Here is a 19,945-nt window from a genome sequence, read left to right as displayed (position 1 = left end):
CGCAGACGCCCACCAGACTGATTTCCCCTCCACCTCCTCTGGCAAACACGGCTTTGTGTGTAATGATTAACCGATCCGAGGAAGGCGAGAAGAGCGATACCACAACAGTTTTCATAGGAAGTGACACACGAATGCAACGTTATATAAACACACACACTGTCTTCATTCAGAGCAAAGCGAAACATGACTGGACCAAAAGGAGGATACTACACGCGTGAATTAGGTAGGAACTTATTGCAAATACTTTGAGAGAAGTCAGACACGTCTTAAACTGTGGCAGCAGGTACGTTCTCTGATAAGTGTCTTTGTTTGCCTGTGCTTTGTTACATCACTGAACTCAAAATATCGTTGCGCCGTACAGACTTTAACATGGTGGTGATGAAACAAATGTTGTTTCGCATTGTTTAGATTTGGTTTTAATTAAGCGTCTAGCTTTAAATTGTCTCTTAACAATGGTGTCTCTTTGTTTTTGTCTTGCAGGGGAGCCACACAAGTTTGACCCCGCATTCAGAGGACCGGTTCACAAAAGGTACAGTATCACTGTTCTACATAGAGATTAAAATGGCAAAGAAATCTGATATTTTTTACCTAAAACATACACACACATCATAACCTGGCTGTTTTTTTTTAATGTTCTGTTGTCATGCAAGGTGTAGTGTGTAAATTCTTTTCAGGAGGTGTGGCGTAGATCTTTTTGTGTGCTAAGCTTCAGCTAGGTCAAAACATTGAGGCCTGTCCTTTCGTCCTAATTTGCACGTGTCTGTCAACAATATAAATATTGACTTGACCTGCCGTTCCTCTCGCCTGTATCTCGCTCCATAGTGATATCAGACAGCACAGCCCGCACGCACAGAGCAGAGGAATCAATAATCAATAACACGTCTGTGCTTAATTTGCTTTAACACTGACAATTTATAAGAAGTAAGTAGACCGTCAGATAATTATTGGGGTGACCATATGAGCCATTTCTCCCGGACGCGTTATATAAAGGCAGCCGTTATATTACATGGTAAGAATGACTGCAATGAACTACAATGAGTATACGTCTTAAGCCATGTTAAATGTCAGTTTTATAATGCTTTTTTTATACTGAAATGTGAGAACCTCGATGTTGTATGCGGTTGACAAATGTGACTCCCTTAAGACGCACCCGAATCCTGGCAAGGACGTGTCCGGGAGAAATGGCTCATATAGTCACCCTATAATTATGTGGTGCTATTAATGGACAAAATCCCATGGGTTTCAATGTATTTTTGTGGTTTAGTTGTTGGTTGGATTAGTAAAACGGATAGTTGGCTGGTTGTTGGGGCATCTTTGTTTGCTGAACCGAATCAAGCTTCGCCACAGATGACCTAGTTGCATGATGTTTATTCTTTGTACTTAGCGTCTTGGCTTATGAAGCCCCACGACTCAAACTGGGACAGAGTGTTGGGTTGTACATTTAAATTAAGTGTGTCTTCACAGTACAAGATCAGACATGTATTTATTTATTTTTCCTTTCATGGAATGAGACATCTTTTTTTTACAAGTTTCAAGTATGTTAGTCTCAAGGATTTCTACAAACAAGTAAATATTCAAAATATTGACAAAATTTCCATTCAAAAATATATGCATTCTACATTATTTGACGACTTCATGATATCGCTTTGCATTGTTCTGACCAATCAAATGGTCTCTAGAATCTGAAGCATTTAGCCTGGAAATTAATGTCTTTTCGATGCAACTGCGTGGGTGCACAGTGCAGACGCTTGTTGGTGAGAGCAATCCTAGGCAAGACAGTATAATAAATAAGAGTGTCCTGAAAGCGTGCTCTTCAAAACACCTGCCTCCATTATCATCTTAGCCGTGTCCCTCAGGGTGAAGAAACATATTACAGTTATGAAAGTCAGAGGCCTTGAGAATCCATCTCTGTGAATGCATCTCACTTTGACAAGTTTCGGTGCAATGGTGCGTGACTAAAGGTGATGTGAAAGAGAATTGAGAAGGAAGAGATTGGCAGCTCATGCTGACAGAAAGCTGAAATCTGACAGCAAAGAGAGATGGAAAGAGAGGAGGCTGAAAGATGGAGAGAAAAAGCAGAGGTGAATTCTGAGAATAAGCAAAAGAAACCGAGGAAAAAAACGTTACTTGGCAAAACTTGTCTCTACTATATTTAAATATAGACTGCGATACCAAGCTCAACCGATACTAACATACGGTTTATTTAAATGCCACTAGTTTACATACACGTCGGGTCGCCCTCCACGAATTTCGCCATGTTGTTTCCATAGTAGCCCTAAACGGACAGGGCGTGTTTCGTGAATACGTTATTTCCTTCGGCAAAAAAACGAAAACATGATGACATCTGATTCTTAGCCCTGTCATTTGCCGTAATGCTGCGAAAAGGGGGATGGAGTAAGCCATTGGTTGCAATTCGCACCCTTATTGCTAGATGGCACTAAAATTCATATATACTTTTAACTTCCGCAAGACTTCCGGAAAGAATCAATAACTGTTGAGTAGTTTTAATGTAATTTAATACAATTAATATACAAAAAAATATTAACACAAATGAATATGAATATAAATTTAATCTAAAACATATGGTTGAATTATAATCAATCACAGATTGGAAATTAACTTTGGGCCAGGCGCATGCGTCCAATGAAACTGCCTATATACTACTGGCCAAGGGTTTCTCATTTTTACTCATTACTGTTTTTTTCATTTATATTTCCACACTTTAAAATAATAGGAAACTCATCAAAACTACAGAATAGTGCTAATTTAAGTTACGAAATGAATTTTTTTTACAATGTTAATATAATCAGTGTAGTGAACCTACGATTAGATATTGTAAAAATGTTATCTCGGCATTTTATCGACCATCTTTAGTTATCTTTCGATACTTTTTGAAAAGCGGTAAGGGAGTTTATTAATTTTCATTCAAATTATTAAGTTTCATTAATTCTGGGATATTAAAGTCTGTTTACTATTTGGTTCAAGTCATCTATTTAAAAATATTAATATAATCTTTATTTTTCTAGTAAAAGAAATGAATATGCAGCCATATAGTATAAAGAATATATCATTAGAATATACCATAAGACCTTTTAAAAAACACATACATGGAGCTCCTAACTTCTTAAAATGATATTTCAGCATTTCAAAGACTTGAACAGAGAAGGCCATGTTACCATCACAGCAATTTAATTCATGAGCTTTGAGAATGATTTTATTTTCCCAAATCAGAAAAATACACGATGAACTCATTCCAACACCATGACATCACGAATGTAAATAATGTATTATGATTATTCATTCAGCACTCTCATCTTCTCACATTTTCACTGCAGGGGCTGTACAGACGTCCTTTGCTGCGTGATCTTCGTCATCGTCATCCTCGGCTACATTGCTCTGGGAACAGTGGGTGAGTTACACTCATTAACGTGCTCTTCGGCACCAAGGCTTGCATAATCATCTCATGAATCCAGCTCTATTAAACATCTGAATGGAAACAGTGGGTGGACGACAGTCGTAAACAGTCGCCATAAGGCACAGTCACTATCTTCATTGAACTTCTTGAAAAAAGCAAGAGGAGCTCATTCATTCACCCTGACATTTGATTGGTTACATAATTTATGGTTTTAAATGTGAAGCCTGTGGTTAAGACAGTCAGAGACTCATTCACTAGAGCTGTTTCTGGGAGACTCACAGCTTGCCAGACTGTAGGATCGGTCTATTCCGGTAACACACCGTCTGTGGTTGTTAGTAATGCGTAGGATGTATTTTACTGTTGAGTATTGACTGTTCTCCGATCAGCAGTGGTTCTGTGTAGTTTAACATTCTCATTGTTTGTTACAGTCCTTTTTCTTGTGCTTATCTGGTTCGACTCGCTTTGACATCTCGTTGCTATATTTTTGTACTAGGATATGCTAATGTCATTGCCTTTGTCCCCTTTTCACACGGTATTAACAACCGTCTTAAATGCTATTTCTGTTTCCACTTTAAAACAAGATTTTGTCGGATTGCATTACATCAGATTGTGTATATCACTTCATCACTTATGTTAAGAGCCGTTTGAATCATATTATATAGAGCTGCAGTTTGTTCACAGTTCTCTCAAGTCACAGATATTCAGTTACCTATACAGAGAACCTCATATGGTGTAAATAAAGAAAAGTTTAGTTTCATTTTGAGTTTTCATCCATCTTGCTTATCTTCCACTGGAGGTTCAGTGTTTGGAACTGTAGGTTTTACCAAGTACTGTGGTTTTGAGGTAACGTGACTTTTTTGGTTTATGTCTTTAAGCATGGATGCATGGGGACCCCCGGAAAGTTGTCTACCCAACAGACAGCTATGGACAGTTCTGCGGACAGCAGGGCACTTCTAATGCGTAAGAATGCGAGAGATAAATCATTATATTTAAATGACTGCTGTCATATCGATCAATTGAGATATATACAGTGTATATATTTCAGTGTATATATATATACTCACCTAAAGGAATATTAGGAACACCAGTTCAATTTCTCATTATTGCAATTATGGTGGTGGTGTAATGGTGTGGGGTATGTTTTCTTGGCACACTTTAGGCCCCTTAGTGCCAGTTGGGCATCGTTTAAATGCCACGGCCTACCTGAGCATTGTTTCTGACCAAGTCCATCCCTTTATGGCCACCATGTACCCATCATCTGATGGTTACTTCCAGCAGGATAATGCACCATGTCACAAAGCTCGAATCATTTCAACTTGGTTTCTTGAACATGAAAATGAGTTCACTGTACTAAAATGGCCCCCACAGTCACCAGATCTCAACCCAATAGAGCATCTTTGGTATGTGGTGGAACGGGAGTTTCGTGCATCCCACAAATCTCCATCAACTGCAAGATGCTATCCTATCAATATGAGCCAACATTTCTAAAGAATGCTTTCAGCACCTTGTTGATCAATGCCACGTAGAATTAAGGCAGTTCTGAAGGCGAAAGGGGGTCAAACACAGTATTAGTATGGTGTTCCTAATAATCCTTTAGGTGAGTGTATATATATATAAATGTGTTAACATTTGTTATATAGTCCAAGTATGTGTGTGCATTTATGCATATGCATATGCATATACATAACAAATATTAAATAAACATACAATTTTATTTTGGAATCATGATTAATCGCTAAGACAGAACTAATTTAAATACAATAAATATATCCATTACGTAGTATTGAAGAAAGATTGTGCTATAAAAAACTACTATAAAAATGTGTCAACTCACGGAGGTCATTGTCTATTTTGCTGTGATAGATTGTTGCATCATCTTTTTCTTCCCACAGAAATAAAGCCATTTTATTCTACTTCAATATTTTACAATGTGCCAACCCTGCAGTCCTCATTAACCTCCAGTGCCCTACAACTCAGGTACCCCAAACCCCATCCAAGCTGAAAAACACTGCATTTCTCCCCTATGTGGTTTAATTTTTGTGGATAATTGATTGTTTTCTGTTTCTTTTCTCAGTTATGCGTGTCCAAGTGCCCGGACAGATTCGCTACATACATAGACATGCAATACAGCTATAGATGGGATAAGAGCTACTGGGAATATTACAAGCAATTTTGCAAGCCAGGCTTTAATAATCCTGATAAGGTATGAGGTAATCCTGATAAGGATTGGTTGGACGAAAAAGATTTTGGATGTGTAGGGAGGGTTTTGGTAATGAAATCACACGTCACCTTCAAAGATCAAATATTCTTTCTTGGAATTAATTATGTCTATGGAAATCAGTTCTTTGTAACTTTTGTCCTCATTTAATCATCTCTTGTCATTTCAAACCTGTCAGAATTTCATTTTTCTGCAGAACACAAAAGAACATATTTTGAAGAATGTTGGTAACCGAACGACGGGCGTACCCATTCACTTCTATTATACGTCACAAAACCAATGCGAGGGAATGGGTACTGCCATTTGTTCAGTTACCAACATTCTTAAAAATATCTTTTGTACTCTGCAGAAGAAACAAAATGATACAGGTTTGAAATGACAAGAGGGTGAATAAATGATGACAGAATTTTCATTTTTGGTGCAACTATCCCTTTAAGACACATTTACACCAGCGATAACTGTAAATAAGATTTACAAATTGTAAAGCTGATGAATGACAAAATATTGACTTTCAAATTAAAGGGATTGCTATTTGAATCGTAATAGTTATTGTTCTAGCGGAGCAGTGTACGTATATGTATGACGCAAGCAAACGCCTACATTTTGTCGTTAAATCACATGTCAATGCACAAATGTATCGTCGATGGTCACTTGATTTTCACACATCCACACACACTAAATGTCACATTTAGAAGCACATAGGGTAATCCTGACTGATATACTGTACTCACTGTGTAGATTATACCAGATGCGGTATTGGGGGGTTTGTTAATAAATATTTTGTCCTTGTCTTTTTGACAGCCTGTTGCTCAGGTGCTCAGGGATGAAGACTGTCCCTCCATGATCGTGCCAAGCAGACCATGTAAGTTTATTTACCAATTTAAATCATCATAAGCTTTGTTCATCATATCTCAAATAAGGCTTATGCTGGGTTCCCACCAAACAAGAACAATCTTGTTCCAGGCTCGTTATTACTCTCTGGAAAAGTTGGTTATTATAGCGTGAGTGACGCGATCTGCTAAATATTTTCAACCTTCGGGGAACATGGGATTGACGCGCGTTCGCGGAAATCGCTGCGCTCGATTTGCTCCATTCGCACCGCCTGCCTTCGGTTCGCATCTACGTGTCTTTGAATTGACTTGAAATGACTAGACTGTATGTAATACACTCGTGCAAAGCACTTGATTCGTGTTGGTGTGAACCCAGCATTAGAAGAGAGAGTGAAGATGCATCAGAAACCTACCCTGTCAAGGCTATAAAACTCAATGTGTCGTTAACTTTTTTGAACGGCGCAGAATGAATAACACTCTCAGATAGCTGCAGCTTATCACCTCTTAGGAATTTAGACCTTGAAGAAGACGAGAGCAGAGACACACAAAACATGAACCCAGAAACTTGATGTGATTTTAGTTTTGCTTGATTTTTTTGCTGTCCGGTTCTCAAGTAAAAGCATTTTTGGTGTTCTGTTAGTTCTCCAGAGGTGCTTTCCTGATTTCATCACTAGAAACGGGACATTAACTGTTGCCAACAAAACAAGTTTCAAAGACGGAAATGGAAAAACAAGAAGCGTTGCTGATCTAAGAGATGCGGCGAAGTAAGTCCTATGTTTTGTTTCTCACCTAGTAGCACGTCACGATTCTTCTGTCCAGTGCTGCATGTAGTTAAATCGAACAAATCTGTATAGCATTCCGTATTGCGTTCTTGCATTCTTAATTCTGATTGGTCCACGACAGCATTCATCAATTAAATATTTTACAATATAAAGTACCCCGTTTTTCATTAGCAGGCATAATTATGATGGTTATTTTTAATCAAATGTTCTTCTGTTGAGTTTCCTTTTGATGCATTGTGAATAAAGTAAGATTTGAACGTGAATCTATATTAAATATAATATTGCTGCTTATTTTCAAATGACTGCAGTTGGTTAGTTAGATAAATTAGTTAAGAAACTAATCAACCTTTTTTTTTTATATACTGCCTTTCCATTTAGGCAAGAGGAGACAGTTTTATCTGGGTATGACATTTGGTCTTACAAAGGTCAGAGAGTGTCTGGCCTTTTAAGGCGTGTGGATAAGTCAAGCTACGCATGTTTGCATGGGTTTGCTGCTCCTATAATAGCACTGATTTTAATGCTTGGGGTGAGAGGCCACACTAAAAACAGACACCTAATCCACAAACGGCAATAACCGACAACTTTTGGATTTAGGTCCGGTTATTTTTCCATTACAAAAACACATGCAATGTCCTCACATGGCTTCTGAAAGTAACTTCACATCATTGCAAAAATCAAGGTCTATGCTTCCTGTGTGTTTTTGTAACACGCTCAATGCTTCTTTTTTGTAGCAAGGTTACAGCAGTGCAGCAAGGAACAAAAAGGTCTTCTTGTTTCTTTCAGTCTTCCTTAACCTTGTTTATCGCTTATCGAAAACTAACCTCCCTCGCAGCACGTTCTGTGCATGCTGAAAAATGTGTCAGAACCAAAACATCTGCGTAAACAAAAGTCAATGATGAAATCTGACTGCCTTTCAGACCATATTTTTGGGTGAAGTATCACTTTAAGTAGGTTTTAAATACTTTAAATGATAGTTTACCCCCAAATAAAAATTCTGTCATGAGTTATTCACCCTCATGTTGCTTATACCTGCATAGAGCACTTTCTTCTGTGATACACCAAAGAAGATATTTTGAGAAATGTTTTGGTGTCCAGCATTGTTTGGTTATCAACATTCTTCAAAATATCTTCTTTATACAGGTTTGGAATGACACGAGGGTGAGTAAATGATATAGGAACTGATCAAGTGAGCTAGTTCTTCATAAAAGTTATTTAACCAGAAAAGAACCTAATGGTTTCAGACATTTTTTCAGGTTTTTTTATGACCACATGATTTTGAGATACCCAAGAGCTTTGAAAATGACATTTGATGTTATAAGATGTGTCATTTCTAAGTTAACATCACTAAATATAACAGCAAAAGGCATTCATCTTTAACTAATGCGATCTATAGCCCTGATTCACTAGTGTACATGAAAAGCACATCATGGAGAATAAAGATCAAAGTAGATGTACTTACATCTGTGTGAAGATCCAACTGACCCGCTATAGATCCCTAATAACCAGCTGTAGTGAGTGTTAGTGCTTTAGTTTTAAAGGTCCAGTGTAGGAAAATAAGCGGCATCTAGTGGTGAGGTTGCAAATTGCAGCCAACGGCTCATTCAACCAATCCCGCCTCCATTTCGAAGCACTATAGCGCTCCCCCCAGGACAAAGATGGCATCGCATTTTCACTTCTTTGATGAAGGAGGTAACACATGAAACGCGCTCTGTAGAACAGTTTGTCCGTTTAGGGCTACTGTAGAAACAGCATGGCGAATTCCAAGTAAGGGGACCCGCGGTGTATGTAGGTAAAAATGGCTTATTTGGAGGTAATGAAAACATATCGCATTATTATGTAGAGGCTTTATTTACCTCTGAACACATAATTATGTATATTAAATTGCATTTCTGTCAATAGATCCTCCAAAAAATGACACACTGGACCTTTAAGGGTTTTGACTCTGTATGGCACTTTTATGAGAGACTTTGAGTTCAGCCACTTGTGGTTGAATAAACTCCTCATAAACTGCTCCGTATGGTCAGTAGTGCATCCTTATGTAACATTTTGGACTGTTTGATCGCTCTTTCACAGTGGGATAACCAGCCTGCTGGATGCCAAGGAGGTGGGCACCAAGATCTTTGAGGATTATGCCAGCTCGTGGTTTTGGATCCTAATGTAGGTGTTATTCTTACAAAATGGACACAATTTGTTATCATTAGTATTCGACATTTAAACTCTTTGTTGCTCAATAAGTGGAACGTTGTGTTGAACATATAATGCATTGCGTTATTTTTTATACATAGTGTATATATTAATATATGAACTAAACATTAATATATTTAATTCTGGATGTTTTCAGAGGTCTGGTGATAAGCATGCTGGTCAGTCTCGTGTTTATTTTGCTGCTGAGGTTCACGGCTGGCGTTCTTTTCTGGTTGGTCATCTTTGGGGTCATCGCTGCAGTTGGATATGGTTGGTGACATACAGAACAAAATTCAAAATTTAATTTAATCTATAAACTGCTTTTTTGACATTTATATAGCTAAATATCTTCTGTAGCAATCTTAACATCTCTCTTAAACAGCCTGAATGTGCCATGATTGTGATTGTACTCATTAAAGTATGAGATATTAGCTAGACGATTGTTTCATGCTTTCTTTTGTCTGCCACAGGAATATGGCATTGTTACTGGGAATACAGTTCACTGAATGGAAAACCAGACTCTGATGTCACCATCTCAGACATTGGATTTCAGACTGACTTTAGGGTTTACCTGCAGCTGAGACAAACATGGCTGATTTTCAGTGAGGTTTCATTTCTCATAATATGAGCAGTGCCGCTGTGCTGTGAGGTGGTGAATGTTATGAACAGTTCAGTTTGATGGAAATTGCTGACAGATTGATATTTCTCCACAGTGATCTCATTGGCTGTTATTGAGGGCATCATCATCTTGTGCTGATATTTCTGCGCAACAGAGTTCGTATTGCAATCGCTCTTCTGAAGGAGGGGAGCAAGTAAGTTTCTTTCTTCTTTCGCACATTCTTTCGCTCATTCTCTCTTTCTTTCTTACTTTGCTTTGTTCTTTCTTTTTCTTTCTTTGGCTTGCTCATTCTTTCGTTTGTTCATTCCCTCGTTCTTTCTTTCTTTTGTTTGTTTCTTATGCTTGTTCGTTCGCTCGGTCCCTCATTCTTTCTTTTTACTGTCTTTAGTTTTTTTCTTTCATTCTTTCTTTTGTTTTTTCTCTTGTTCGCTTATTCGTTCGCTCTTGTTTTTTCTTCGTTTGCTCATTTGTGCTGTTCTATCTTGTTTCTTTGGCTTGCTTGCTCATTCATTTGTTTGTTAATCTGCTGACTCGTTCTTTCTTTCTTTTGATCTTTCGTTCATTTGCTCGGTCGTTCGTTCTTTTGTTTTCTGTTCTTTTCGCTCGTTCGTTTATTCATTTACTCGCTCCCCCTTTTTTCTTTCTTTCTTTCTGTATTTCTTAGATTTTCTTAGTCTTTCTATCTGTTTTTCTTTCTATCTATCTTATTAAAATAGTAATGCATGAGAATGCAAAGAAGAGAAGAATGCCAATAACAAAACAGTCAAATGTTTCTTTTCTGTCTTTCTTTGCTGCAGGGCGATTGGTTGCATTATGTCTACACTTTTTTATCCCATCATCACCTTCCTGCTGTTGGCTCTCTGTATAGCATACTGGGCTGTTACAGCTGTGTATCCAAATATCAATGTTACTTGCATACTGGATTGGGTTTAAGATTCTGGGTGTTTTTGCTCTTGCATATTTTTTTTGAATAATTAGCTGTTTGTTTTTCCTAAGTATTAATGTGTCGAGTTGCTGCTAGCGGCTCAGAAATTACATACTGTATCTTAAAATAGTTGGACCATTGTGGCTACAGATGTTGTGTCCTTAACCACAGCTTAATTCAGGTTTCTGGCATCATCTGGAGATGCAGTGTACAAAGTAATGTCAACACTACCCGACTGCAAGTATACCAACATCACATGTGACCCAGAGGTAAACATTACCACTACTGGAACTTAGTATCTGGATTTCTCTAAGATACAGAAATAAACTGCTTTTAGTTGCCACTAAAGAATTGTGAAATGTGAATCATCTTGGCACTGTAAGGACTCGTACATTTGAAGTCTTTACAGCACCAAGTTAATTCAGATTGAATCTGACTGTGTGTCTCTATAATGTTTCAGACTTTCGGGCAATCAAACGTGACCAAGCTGTGTCCGGGGTCCCAGTGTACATTTGCATTTTACGGCGGGGAGAGTTGGTACCATCGATACATTTTTGCATTTCAGCTCTGTAATTTATTTATCTTCCTCTGGCTGGTCAATTTCACCATCGCCTTGGGCCAGTGCACCCTGGCCGGGGCCTTTGCCTCTTACTACTGGGCCCTGAGGAAGCCGGCAGACATCCCACCCTGCCCCCTGGCTTCATCCTTTGGCAGAGCTTTGAGGTACGTTGCCTTTAGTGGGTAGACTGTGAATTCCTAATGTGTAACACATGCTTTGAGTCCTCTAGAGCTTAAATTAAATACTGACTCTCCTTAAATCAAAATATTGACTGTTCCAGGTATCACACTGGCTCCATTGCATTTGGTGCTTTGATCCTGTCAGTCGTGCAGTTCATCCGGATCATTCTGGAGTATCTCGACCACAAACTGAAAGGTATAAATCTACACTAGAATGGAGTGTCTGACTGTGACTGTTTGGAGATGTCTAAGCATTGGCTGGTTCATTGACTGGTCCACTGTCATTGTTAATGAAGTACAATGCATATTTCATTCGGTTTGTTGTCATGTTTAAACATCTTGTCGCAGGTGCTCACAACGCGTTCACGCGCTTCCTTCTGTGCTGCCTCAAATGCTGTTTCTGGTGTCTTGAGCACTTCATCAAGTTCATGAACAGGAACGCTTACATTATGGTAGGGCACATGCAAGTTACATAACAATACTGATACCTTTGGTTATAGGGATACTTTACTACCTAACCAAAAATTTTCTATGTTTTACTCACCCTCAAGGCATGAAGATGGTTTTCTTATTGAAGAATAATGCAGAATACCACATATCGTTTTACTTCCAAGTGGTAGAAAGGGAGTGGATGGGTGTTGACTTTTTGAAGCTCCAAAAAGTGCATCCATCGATCAAAGAACTGCTCGTCACGGCTCTGTGGTCTTAACAGTGGTCTTCTGAAGCGAATCGATGCTTTTGTTTCAGAGAAATATCTGGCAAACGACGGTGAGAAAAGTTCCCTCCAGATTAGACGCTATGCAATTGGAAACGAAAAACGCAGCATTCATCACCGGAACTTACGACACGCCTATGTCATCTGCCTGAAAAACAAGCCTCTGGTTCACGCGCATTTGAGAGATGACTGAAGCTAGACATCAACGTCAATAGCACTGTCAATATGGATATTTCTCTTAAACAAACGCATCGATTCACTTCAGATGACCATTGTTAAGACCACCGAGCCATGTGGAGCAGTTCTTTGTTTGGAAGGATGCACTTTTTGGAGCTTCAAAAAGTCAACACCAATAGACTCCCATATGATGACAGAATTTTACTTTTGGGTGAACTTTCACTTTTTAAAAGGTTTTTAAAGGCACACAGTAAGTGTTTTGACGTTGTTTTTTTTTTTTATTCACATCCTCAGATGGCGATTTATGGGAAGAATTTCTGTGTGTCAGCGCGCGATGCTTTCTTTCTGTTAATGAGGAACGTTATGAGGTGCGGTATGACACTGCACAGATGAAATATTTATGCTTCAGTCATTGTGAAAGTACAAAGCAGTTTAGACTGTCTGTCCCATACAAAGGAAATATTATTTTTAGTCACTGTAACATTTCCAGGATGTGTGTTAGTGTTGCTATAATAGATTTGTTCACCTTGTGGTTATAATGTCACATCGCTATTTATAGGATGTTTTTGTTTTGTATGGTTTTCTCTAGAGTTGCTGTTCTGGACAAGGTGACAGATTTTCTGTTGTTCTTGGGCAAACTGCTGATCTCAGGGAGTATAGGTATGTCAACTGTTTGTTCTATGTTATTTAAATTGGCATTTGGGGATACTTCAGACTGGCACATATTGTTTGCAAATTATGTTCTTACATTGTTGTAAATATGTTCTCGCAGGTGTCCTTGCCTTCTTTTTCTTCACCCGCAGAATACCAGTAATCCAGGAAGAGGTGCCGTCATTAAATTACTATTGGGTCCCTCTACTGGTGAGTGAAAGAATTACTGTTTTCTTTGTAGTTTGGATTGTATTAATTTAGTAATACATTTTCAGATTAACCCCCCCCATTTTTTTTAAGTGTACTATTATCTTTATCTCACTGTATGTTCACAGACTGTGATATTTGGATCCTATATGATTGCACATGGATTCTTCAACGTTTATGCAATGTGTGTGGATACATTGTTCCTCTGCTTCTGTAAGTACACTTTTCTTCATACAGTTTACAATATTCTCATACTGGTTATGTGTTTAATCGTTATAAATTGCAAATGCCTGTTATATGCTTAATATACAGCCTTTCAACTGTAAAAATACTCGCTGGTCTTCTTTTCTCGTCCTCTTTTTAAATATCTGTTTTCTCTCTGATTATAATTCAAATCTCTCTTCGTCTTAAACTACTCACTAACGCTCTTTCTCTTTACTCCCTTGCTGTCTTTCTTCCTTCATCTATATTCTTTCATCCGTCTGATTTGATGGGACATCCTCAAGGTGAAGATCTTGAAAGGAACGATGCCAGTCCTTCCAAACCGTATTACATGCCTCCAGGACTGCACAAGATACTTAAAAAAGAGGACAGTGCAGGGAAAAAGTATGCAGTGTCCTGAAACTAGATCTTTTCGGGAAGCATACTGTAGTACTGTAGCACTCTGCATCTGTCCTGCAGCAGAGCAAAGCCTTCTGGGAGACAGAATCAGGAGCCAATAGCATTTATAGAAGTGATCTCCTCTCCTGTGAACTGTCTGCCGACACTGGCTGGTTCTCGCCTACTTGCTGTACTTTTTCCATACTTCTCTTCTGTTTCTTTCTGCTGGAGTTACGTCGATCATTGCCTTACCTATTGCTTGTCTTTCAAGAGCTAAGAACCGAATTAAGGGTTGCTGAAGCTGTTAGAACCAATAATGACCGTAATGCAGAGGGTTTTATGATGATTTTTACTCTCTAATGATCCGCTTCATCCTATTTTGTATACGAAACTTGTTTTAATGGCATCAGTCTAATGAAGTACATTGATGTGGACTGGTTTTTACTCCACATGCATTTAATATTATAAGATAATGTCGCTGTATGTGGGTTATCAGAATAAGTTACATTGTATATTCTATTGTAACCGGTTTGAAAGATTCTGTGAATTTTAAGATGTTTTAAGGGCAGTATTTAGTACATGTGCCTAGATTTACAAAGAAGTTTGGTACTCTTCTTTGGTTCTTTGCAATCAATTAAAACCTTTTAAAGTTCAATTCATGAGGAACTTAAAAGCCATTTTTTGTATTTTTGTAATGTGTATGGCAGCCTGCAGCCGTCTGCTCTATCGGGTTTAGTACGAGTTTAATGTTTTTTAATGGGCACATTTTTTGTAAAACTGAAAATGTGTTTTTTTCCCATTAGAATAAAGCTGAATTAAATACTATAAATGGTTTGTTTTTTTAAATATACAACATGTTGTATTAAAGGTTATATGTCAGTATGGTTTATTACATTCTGTATGCAAAGCAAATTAGACATATAAACTCACAGTTTTACATTGATGGTAACTGTCTGTAGTTTTCTTTATGAACAAATTCCCAAGCTTCTCTTCTGGTGCAAAACTCGCAACAATGATCCGTCGGCATTAACGTTGCTTGTGCTCCTGTCCTCAGTGAGTGATCTGGAGAAGAACGACGGCTCAGCGTCACGTCCCTATTACATGGGCAGCAGCTTGCGGGCCATCCTCAACAAGAAGAACCACAGGAGGCCAGAGGAGAAACAGAGAGGTGGAAAGAGAGACCGAAAAGGGCATTGACTTTAAAGGCTGGTAACTTAAGCCCGAGCAGTATTTTATGGCCAAATGTACAAATATGAGGGTTTCGGTTATGGTGACTGGTCACAGATAAGCAGGCCCACACACACACACAGCTCCATGGATTTCCACATCCATCATTCACAAATGTAAATGTTCTTGTTAAAAAAAAGTGTAAAAAAATTTGAGTAAATGTTTTTTTGTGTCTTCTGCTACCAAATAAGAGTGTCATACAGTCTGCTAAGAAGCAACATGGAGATTTTAGCGGCATCTAGCAGTGAGGTTGTGAGTTGCAACCTGTGAAGACAGTTATTATATTGCATTACATTTCTGTCAATAGATCCTCCTTAAATATACACACTGGATCTTTATATCCCGCTGATTTTTTTCCTAAAAATTAGTGCAGAAAACTTAAAAGAAAAAGGTCTGCTGATTCTGTTTACAAATGATAAGCCTTTCTTACAACTATACAGTGTTGTATAAATGTCGGTGGCATATCGCGACTATGTTGCATGACTTTAAGATGCTTTTAATTATCCATTTGATGAAGTTAATTTACTCCTTTTTACTTCCTCAACGCCGTTTAGAGAGAGGGACTCATGTAACGATTTTCTGTTCTATATATGAATATCGCTTGCGTTCACACCCCTGTAGGGTGAAACTTCCACTTCTCTCATATTGAGAAAATTACAGGTGACGTGCTAATTCGCTATTCACTACATGAAATATTCCTATCTTGTTTTAAGCTGTGGGTTATAATTGCAGTTCGGATGAAGTGCCTCAAACACACAGCTCACAGCTCTTAAATATAACCACATGTTGATATGAGCTCTTTTCTGCCGTGCAGAGCGTATCATTGTATTTATTCCCTGATTATTATTTTTTGTTTGTTAATCATCCTTCTGGCTCAGAGTTTCTCGTCAGATCGATTTTTCTTGACCATTGAGGTTACAACCCCATTACTTTAGAGTCTGCCTTTATTGTTTGTGACTGCTGCTCACACTTGAGCCACTTAAACCAACAAAAGACTTCTGGATTGAATTTTTTATTATTTAGCGTTACTTACTCTCGGTAGTGATTTAGAATTATTTTTGCTCATAAACATGTAGATTAAATGAAGTAATTTGCGTGCATTTTATTGAATAATGTTTGAATTACTTTTATGCAAATTGAGCAAAAATTCATTCTTTGTTTCTTTTTATAGTTTGAAAGGACTATTTTGAATATTTTTCGGTTTATTTTATAACAACGTTTCATTATTTTAAATACATGTGCTGGAATGTTATTCAGGCAAAACTATATGAGTGGGCCAAGTATTAGTGCTCTCTAAAGGTGTTATAAACAAACTTTCTTTTGTCAAACCATTTTGAACACTTTAATTATCTTCGTTATTTGCTGTGTGCTAAACATATATAATTTTTTTTTTACTTAAGCCATTTTGCAGTGCACAACGTTCTATGATGTAATCGGAGTGCATGCGACGACATAAGTTTCATAAATAAAGAGTTTGTGATACAACAATAGTTTATATTTATTTGGGCCATATGGAATTGGAACACAAAATAATAAATAAACAGTTGTCTTTAAACATACATTATTAATAAAAAAATATTTGACCAGACATTCTGTTGATAACATTCTTGCATTGAAGTAAGTGCAATAATTTATGTAGTTTTAAGCAACACTGACCCTGCAATTCTGCTTCCGCTCTATTGATAACAATTCTTATATTGAAGGCACCACGACAAACAAAATGTTTTCAGTTATAGTGTAACAGATGTGGCTATGCTGGCTTGCAAGCGGTTTACAATTTCATTTTAGAAGAATAAAAAATCCTGTCTTGAGAGAGAGAGAAAGAGAGAGAAGGGAATTGATTGAAGGTTTAGCTGCTGATTGGTAGATGTGTTGATTGGTGGGACAGTAAGGGCTGATAGATCATTGATGATGGTGTGTGCACTGGAAACAGAAGACACCGTGGCACATTTAAGAATGGCAAAATTATCAATATTATTTACACTGCATAATTCCCAGTGCACTTTTTACTGACATTCTTGGCCAGTTATTGATATGCAATAATATATATCTATGTTTCTGTTGATTGTTTGATAGATTTCCTTACCGTCAATGCAGGAGTGTAGCGCTGTAAATAGAGGTGTGCGTGAGACCCTATGAATTGTGTAGTGTGTAGGCTGGCTGGAGATGGCGGCTGGGAGATGTGACCCGGCTGGGGAGCAGACAGACCTCTGTTTGGAGGTGCTGAATGTTGTCGAGGGATGTGCTTCTTATGGCGGGCCCGACAGTTCTGAAACCAGACCTGACCAAGAGAGATACAGTATATAGTGTAAAATGCATTATTATAGCCCAAATATAAAACAGACAGTTCTTTGTTGAATGACCTAGATCGTGACTCCAGCATGGACAGAAAAAGAATCAAGATTTTGCAAAAATCTATTTATACTGTAACATGACAAAAAAATACATTTTTGCACAAAAAATGTAAAACACTTTCATGATGTAATGCATGGTATGTATAAAGATAAATTCATACTATATAAAAACTACTTCTAACCTGAATAACGCGGCGACTGAGTCCAGTTAGTTCAGCCAGCTTCTGAAGCGTCTGTGCGTCTGGATTATTGTCCTGTGCAAACTGGGTCTGCATGATCTGCAATGCGAAAAAAATATGTATTTGAGTCACATTTTAAAGCTCATAGCTGTAAATTCATAAAAACGCATTAAATCCAGATGAGTTATTTACCTGTAGTTGATCTGAGGTGAAGCTGGTGCGCGCTCTTTTAGATGGCTTTTGGTTTACCTCATATTCATCAGGGCAGAAAGTTTTCCCTGAAATTATAAGTTTAAGTTTAACATTTTTTAATCAAATCAGCTATTTACAGACAAATGCAGCTGCATGTCCACACCTAACGCATACGGAACCGCACCATAATCTGATTGGTTCACCCCCGAATAGGGTCTTTTCTTTAAAAAATGTAAATTTGAAATACACCGATGTAACAATAAGTCAAATTAAATGTTTAACTGTTGATTTTGCAACTGCTAGATTTTACTTTTTAACAATGCAAATCAATGCGCTTTACGCACTCAGACCTTCTCACCTTTTGCTTCGGCCCCTTTAAGTTTGTCCAGCACGCTGTCGTAATGCACTCTACACATCACTTTTTGACCCACCAAAGCAAACTCCTCGCCCGTGGTCAGCTGCCTCTTGCACGTGAAGCAGGAGAAACACGCCAGGTGGTAAACGTTTCCCTTTGCCCTGCGCACCCAGTCAGTGGAGCGAACGGTCTCCCAACAACACGAGCACAACGTCCGATACCTCCTGTCGATCAACACGATTAGGTTTTGATTTGTGTATAAACACACATATTGATGCATTTTTAGTTTCTCTTGTTATCAGAAGTACCTTAAGTAATCCTGTTTGCAGAAGACTTCTTTTCCTCTGATGTAGCAGCTCGTGTGTGTGCCCAAGGTCGTTTGGCACACGGTGCATGACAGGCATTGCGCATGCCAGCACAGTTCATTTACCTATATTGAATCAACAGTGTTTAGGTTAGAAGCTGCTAAAAACATTACTTTGGCTTGATTATAAAGTAGGGGTTCCTATGAACGAACATGTAACACATTTTTTAAATGGCCAATTTAATGAGTAAATGTATTTATAAATCTAAACATAATGTGTTATTATTCCAAAGGAAAAGGCAGTTCTCACCTTGAGAAGAAATCTGTCTAAGATGTCTTCTTTGCACCTTGCGCAAACTGCTTTGCCTTGGATAGCATCTGATGTCATGGTTTGAGGTAAAGCAGATGGAGAATTCGGATCAGGTCGGTCATCTGATGATCTCTGTGGTAAAAAGTTATGATTGATTTTATATAGTTAAACCAGAGGTTTTATCCTTTTGTCCGCGTGCTTTTGAAATGCTCTCTCAAGCTCTCCTAAACATATTGAGTTATTGTACAAAAAATATTTACCATATAAATATCCCGTGAAACTTCACTTCCCTTGCGGGTAAAATCCTCTCTGGCACTGTTAGACATGGCTGTGAACGCGCAGCGGATCTGTGAAGTCTCACGCCGAAACGCAGCCTTTAAATGTGCGCGCTCCATCCCATAAACATCATCCACTCTTGTCTTCACCATGACAACCTAAAGAATTACCAAAAACGGCATTGACTACCTTTTGACGGAAGAATTTCAGTCATTATTAAAACACCCGTAGGCCTAATGGTTGCCCCGTGCAGTATATTATGTACTTGAAATCCGCATCAGGGATTCGGAAACGGTTCACACAATAACGTCTAACCCCAAACGTATCAATTTCGTCTGCCAGTCAAAACCTCGGAAGAGTCAGAGGAAGAAGGGAATTGATTTATTTAATAACGGCAATTAAAAGGCCACGTTTAGCACAAACGCCAAACCAGCCCGAACCAAAGGTGAAGAGGTCTCATTAAACTCTTCACACTTAATTGCCGCTATTTCGTAACGAGTCCTTTTCTTCTTTTGGTAATTTAGGGAAATGTTGAAAACACATATTCGTGAGACCCATGCCCAAAACTATCACTTTGGGGACGAAAAAAAATCAATTAATCATTACCAGGATCGTTTTTATTCTTCTTTATTTATGTAGTCGGTGTAGTCTTTGTCATGTTAAACAATAAGAAAAAACATTCCGGGA

At 38.1% G+C, this 19,945-nt stretch overlaps 2 protein-coding genes across 2 annotated transcripts; one reads left to right on the top strand and one right to left on the bottom strand.

Moving 5' to 3' along the window:
* The first annotated feature begins 56 nt into the window (after positions 1 to 56).
* Positions 57 to 16,766, top strand: slc44a5b (solute carrier family 44 member 5b). The gene is given in 23 exon segments (XM_056772355.1): positions 57 to 223; positions 481 to 529; positions 3,336 to 3,409; positions 4,291 to 4,375; positions 5,308 to 5,392; positions 5,490 to 5,618; positions 6,435 to 6,495; positions 7,104 to 7,227; positions 9,319 to 9,402; positions 9,587 to 9,699; positions 9,900 to 10,031; positions 10,143 to 10,172; positions 10,175 to 10,241; positions 10,846 to 10,938; positions 11,155 to 11,242; positions 11,434 to 11,696; positions 11,813 to 11,907; positions 12,060 to 12,163; positions 12,898 to 12,971; positions 13,193 to 13,263; positions 13,376 to 13,464; positions 13,590 to 13,674; positions 15,116 to 16,766. Coding segments are annotated over 23 exon segments (2,178 nt in total). The 5' UTR covers positions 57 to 183; the 3' UTR covers positions 15,259 to 16,766.
* A 231-nt stretch (positions 16,767 to 16,997) lies between these two features.
* On the bottom strand, positions 16,998 to 19,417 carry LOC130440408 (LIM/homeobox protein Lhx8). Its single transcript, XM_056773516.1, has 9 exons — positions 19,243 to 19,417; positions 19,193 to 19,203; positions 18,983 to 19,112; positions 18,677 to 18,798; positions 18,372 to 18,592; positions 18,014 to 18,099; positions 17,825 to 17,920; positions 17,375 to 17,498; positions 16,998 to 17,211 (listed from the first exon to the last, which is right to left on the bottom strand). The coding sequence occupies exons 1-9, from the start codon at positions 19,408 to 19,410 to the stop codon at positions 17,138 to 17,140; spliced, it is 1,032 nt and encodes a 343-aa protein (XP_056629494.1). The 5' UTR covers positions 19,411 to 19,417; the 3' UTR covers positions 16,998 to 17,137.
* Between the last annotated feature and the right edge of the window lie 528 nt (positions 19,418 to 19,945).

This window comes from Triplophysa dalaica, chromosome 18 (genome assembly GCF_015846415.1).
Source record: "Triplophysa dalaica isolate WHDGS20190420 chromosome 18, ASM1584641v1, whole genome shotgun sequence".
Classification (NCBI taxonomy): Eukaryota; Metazoa; Chordata; class Actinopteri; order Cypriniformes; family Nemacheilidae; genus Triplophysa; species Triplophysa dalaica.
This window is presented reverse-complemented; position numbering and strand designations above follow the sequence as displayed.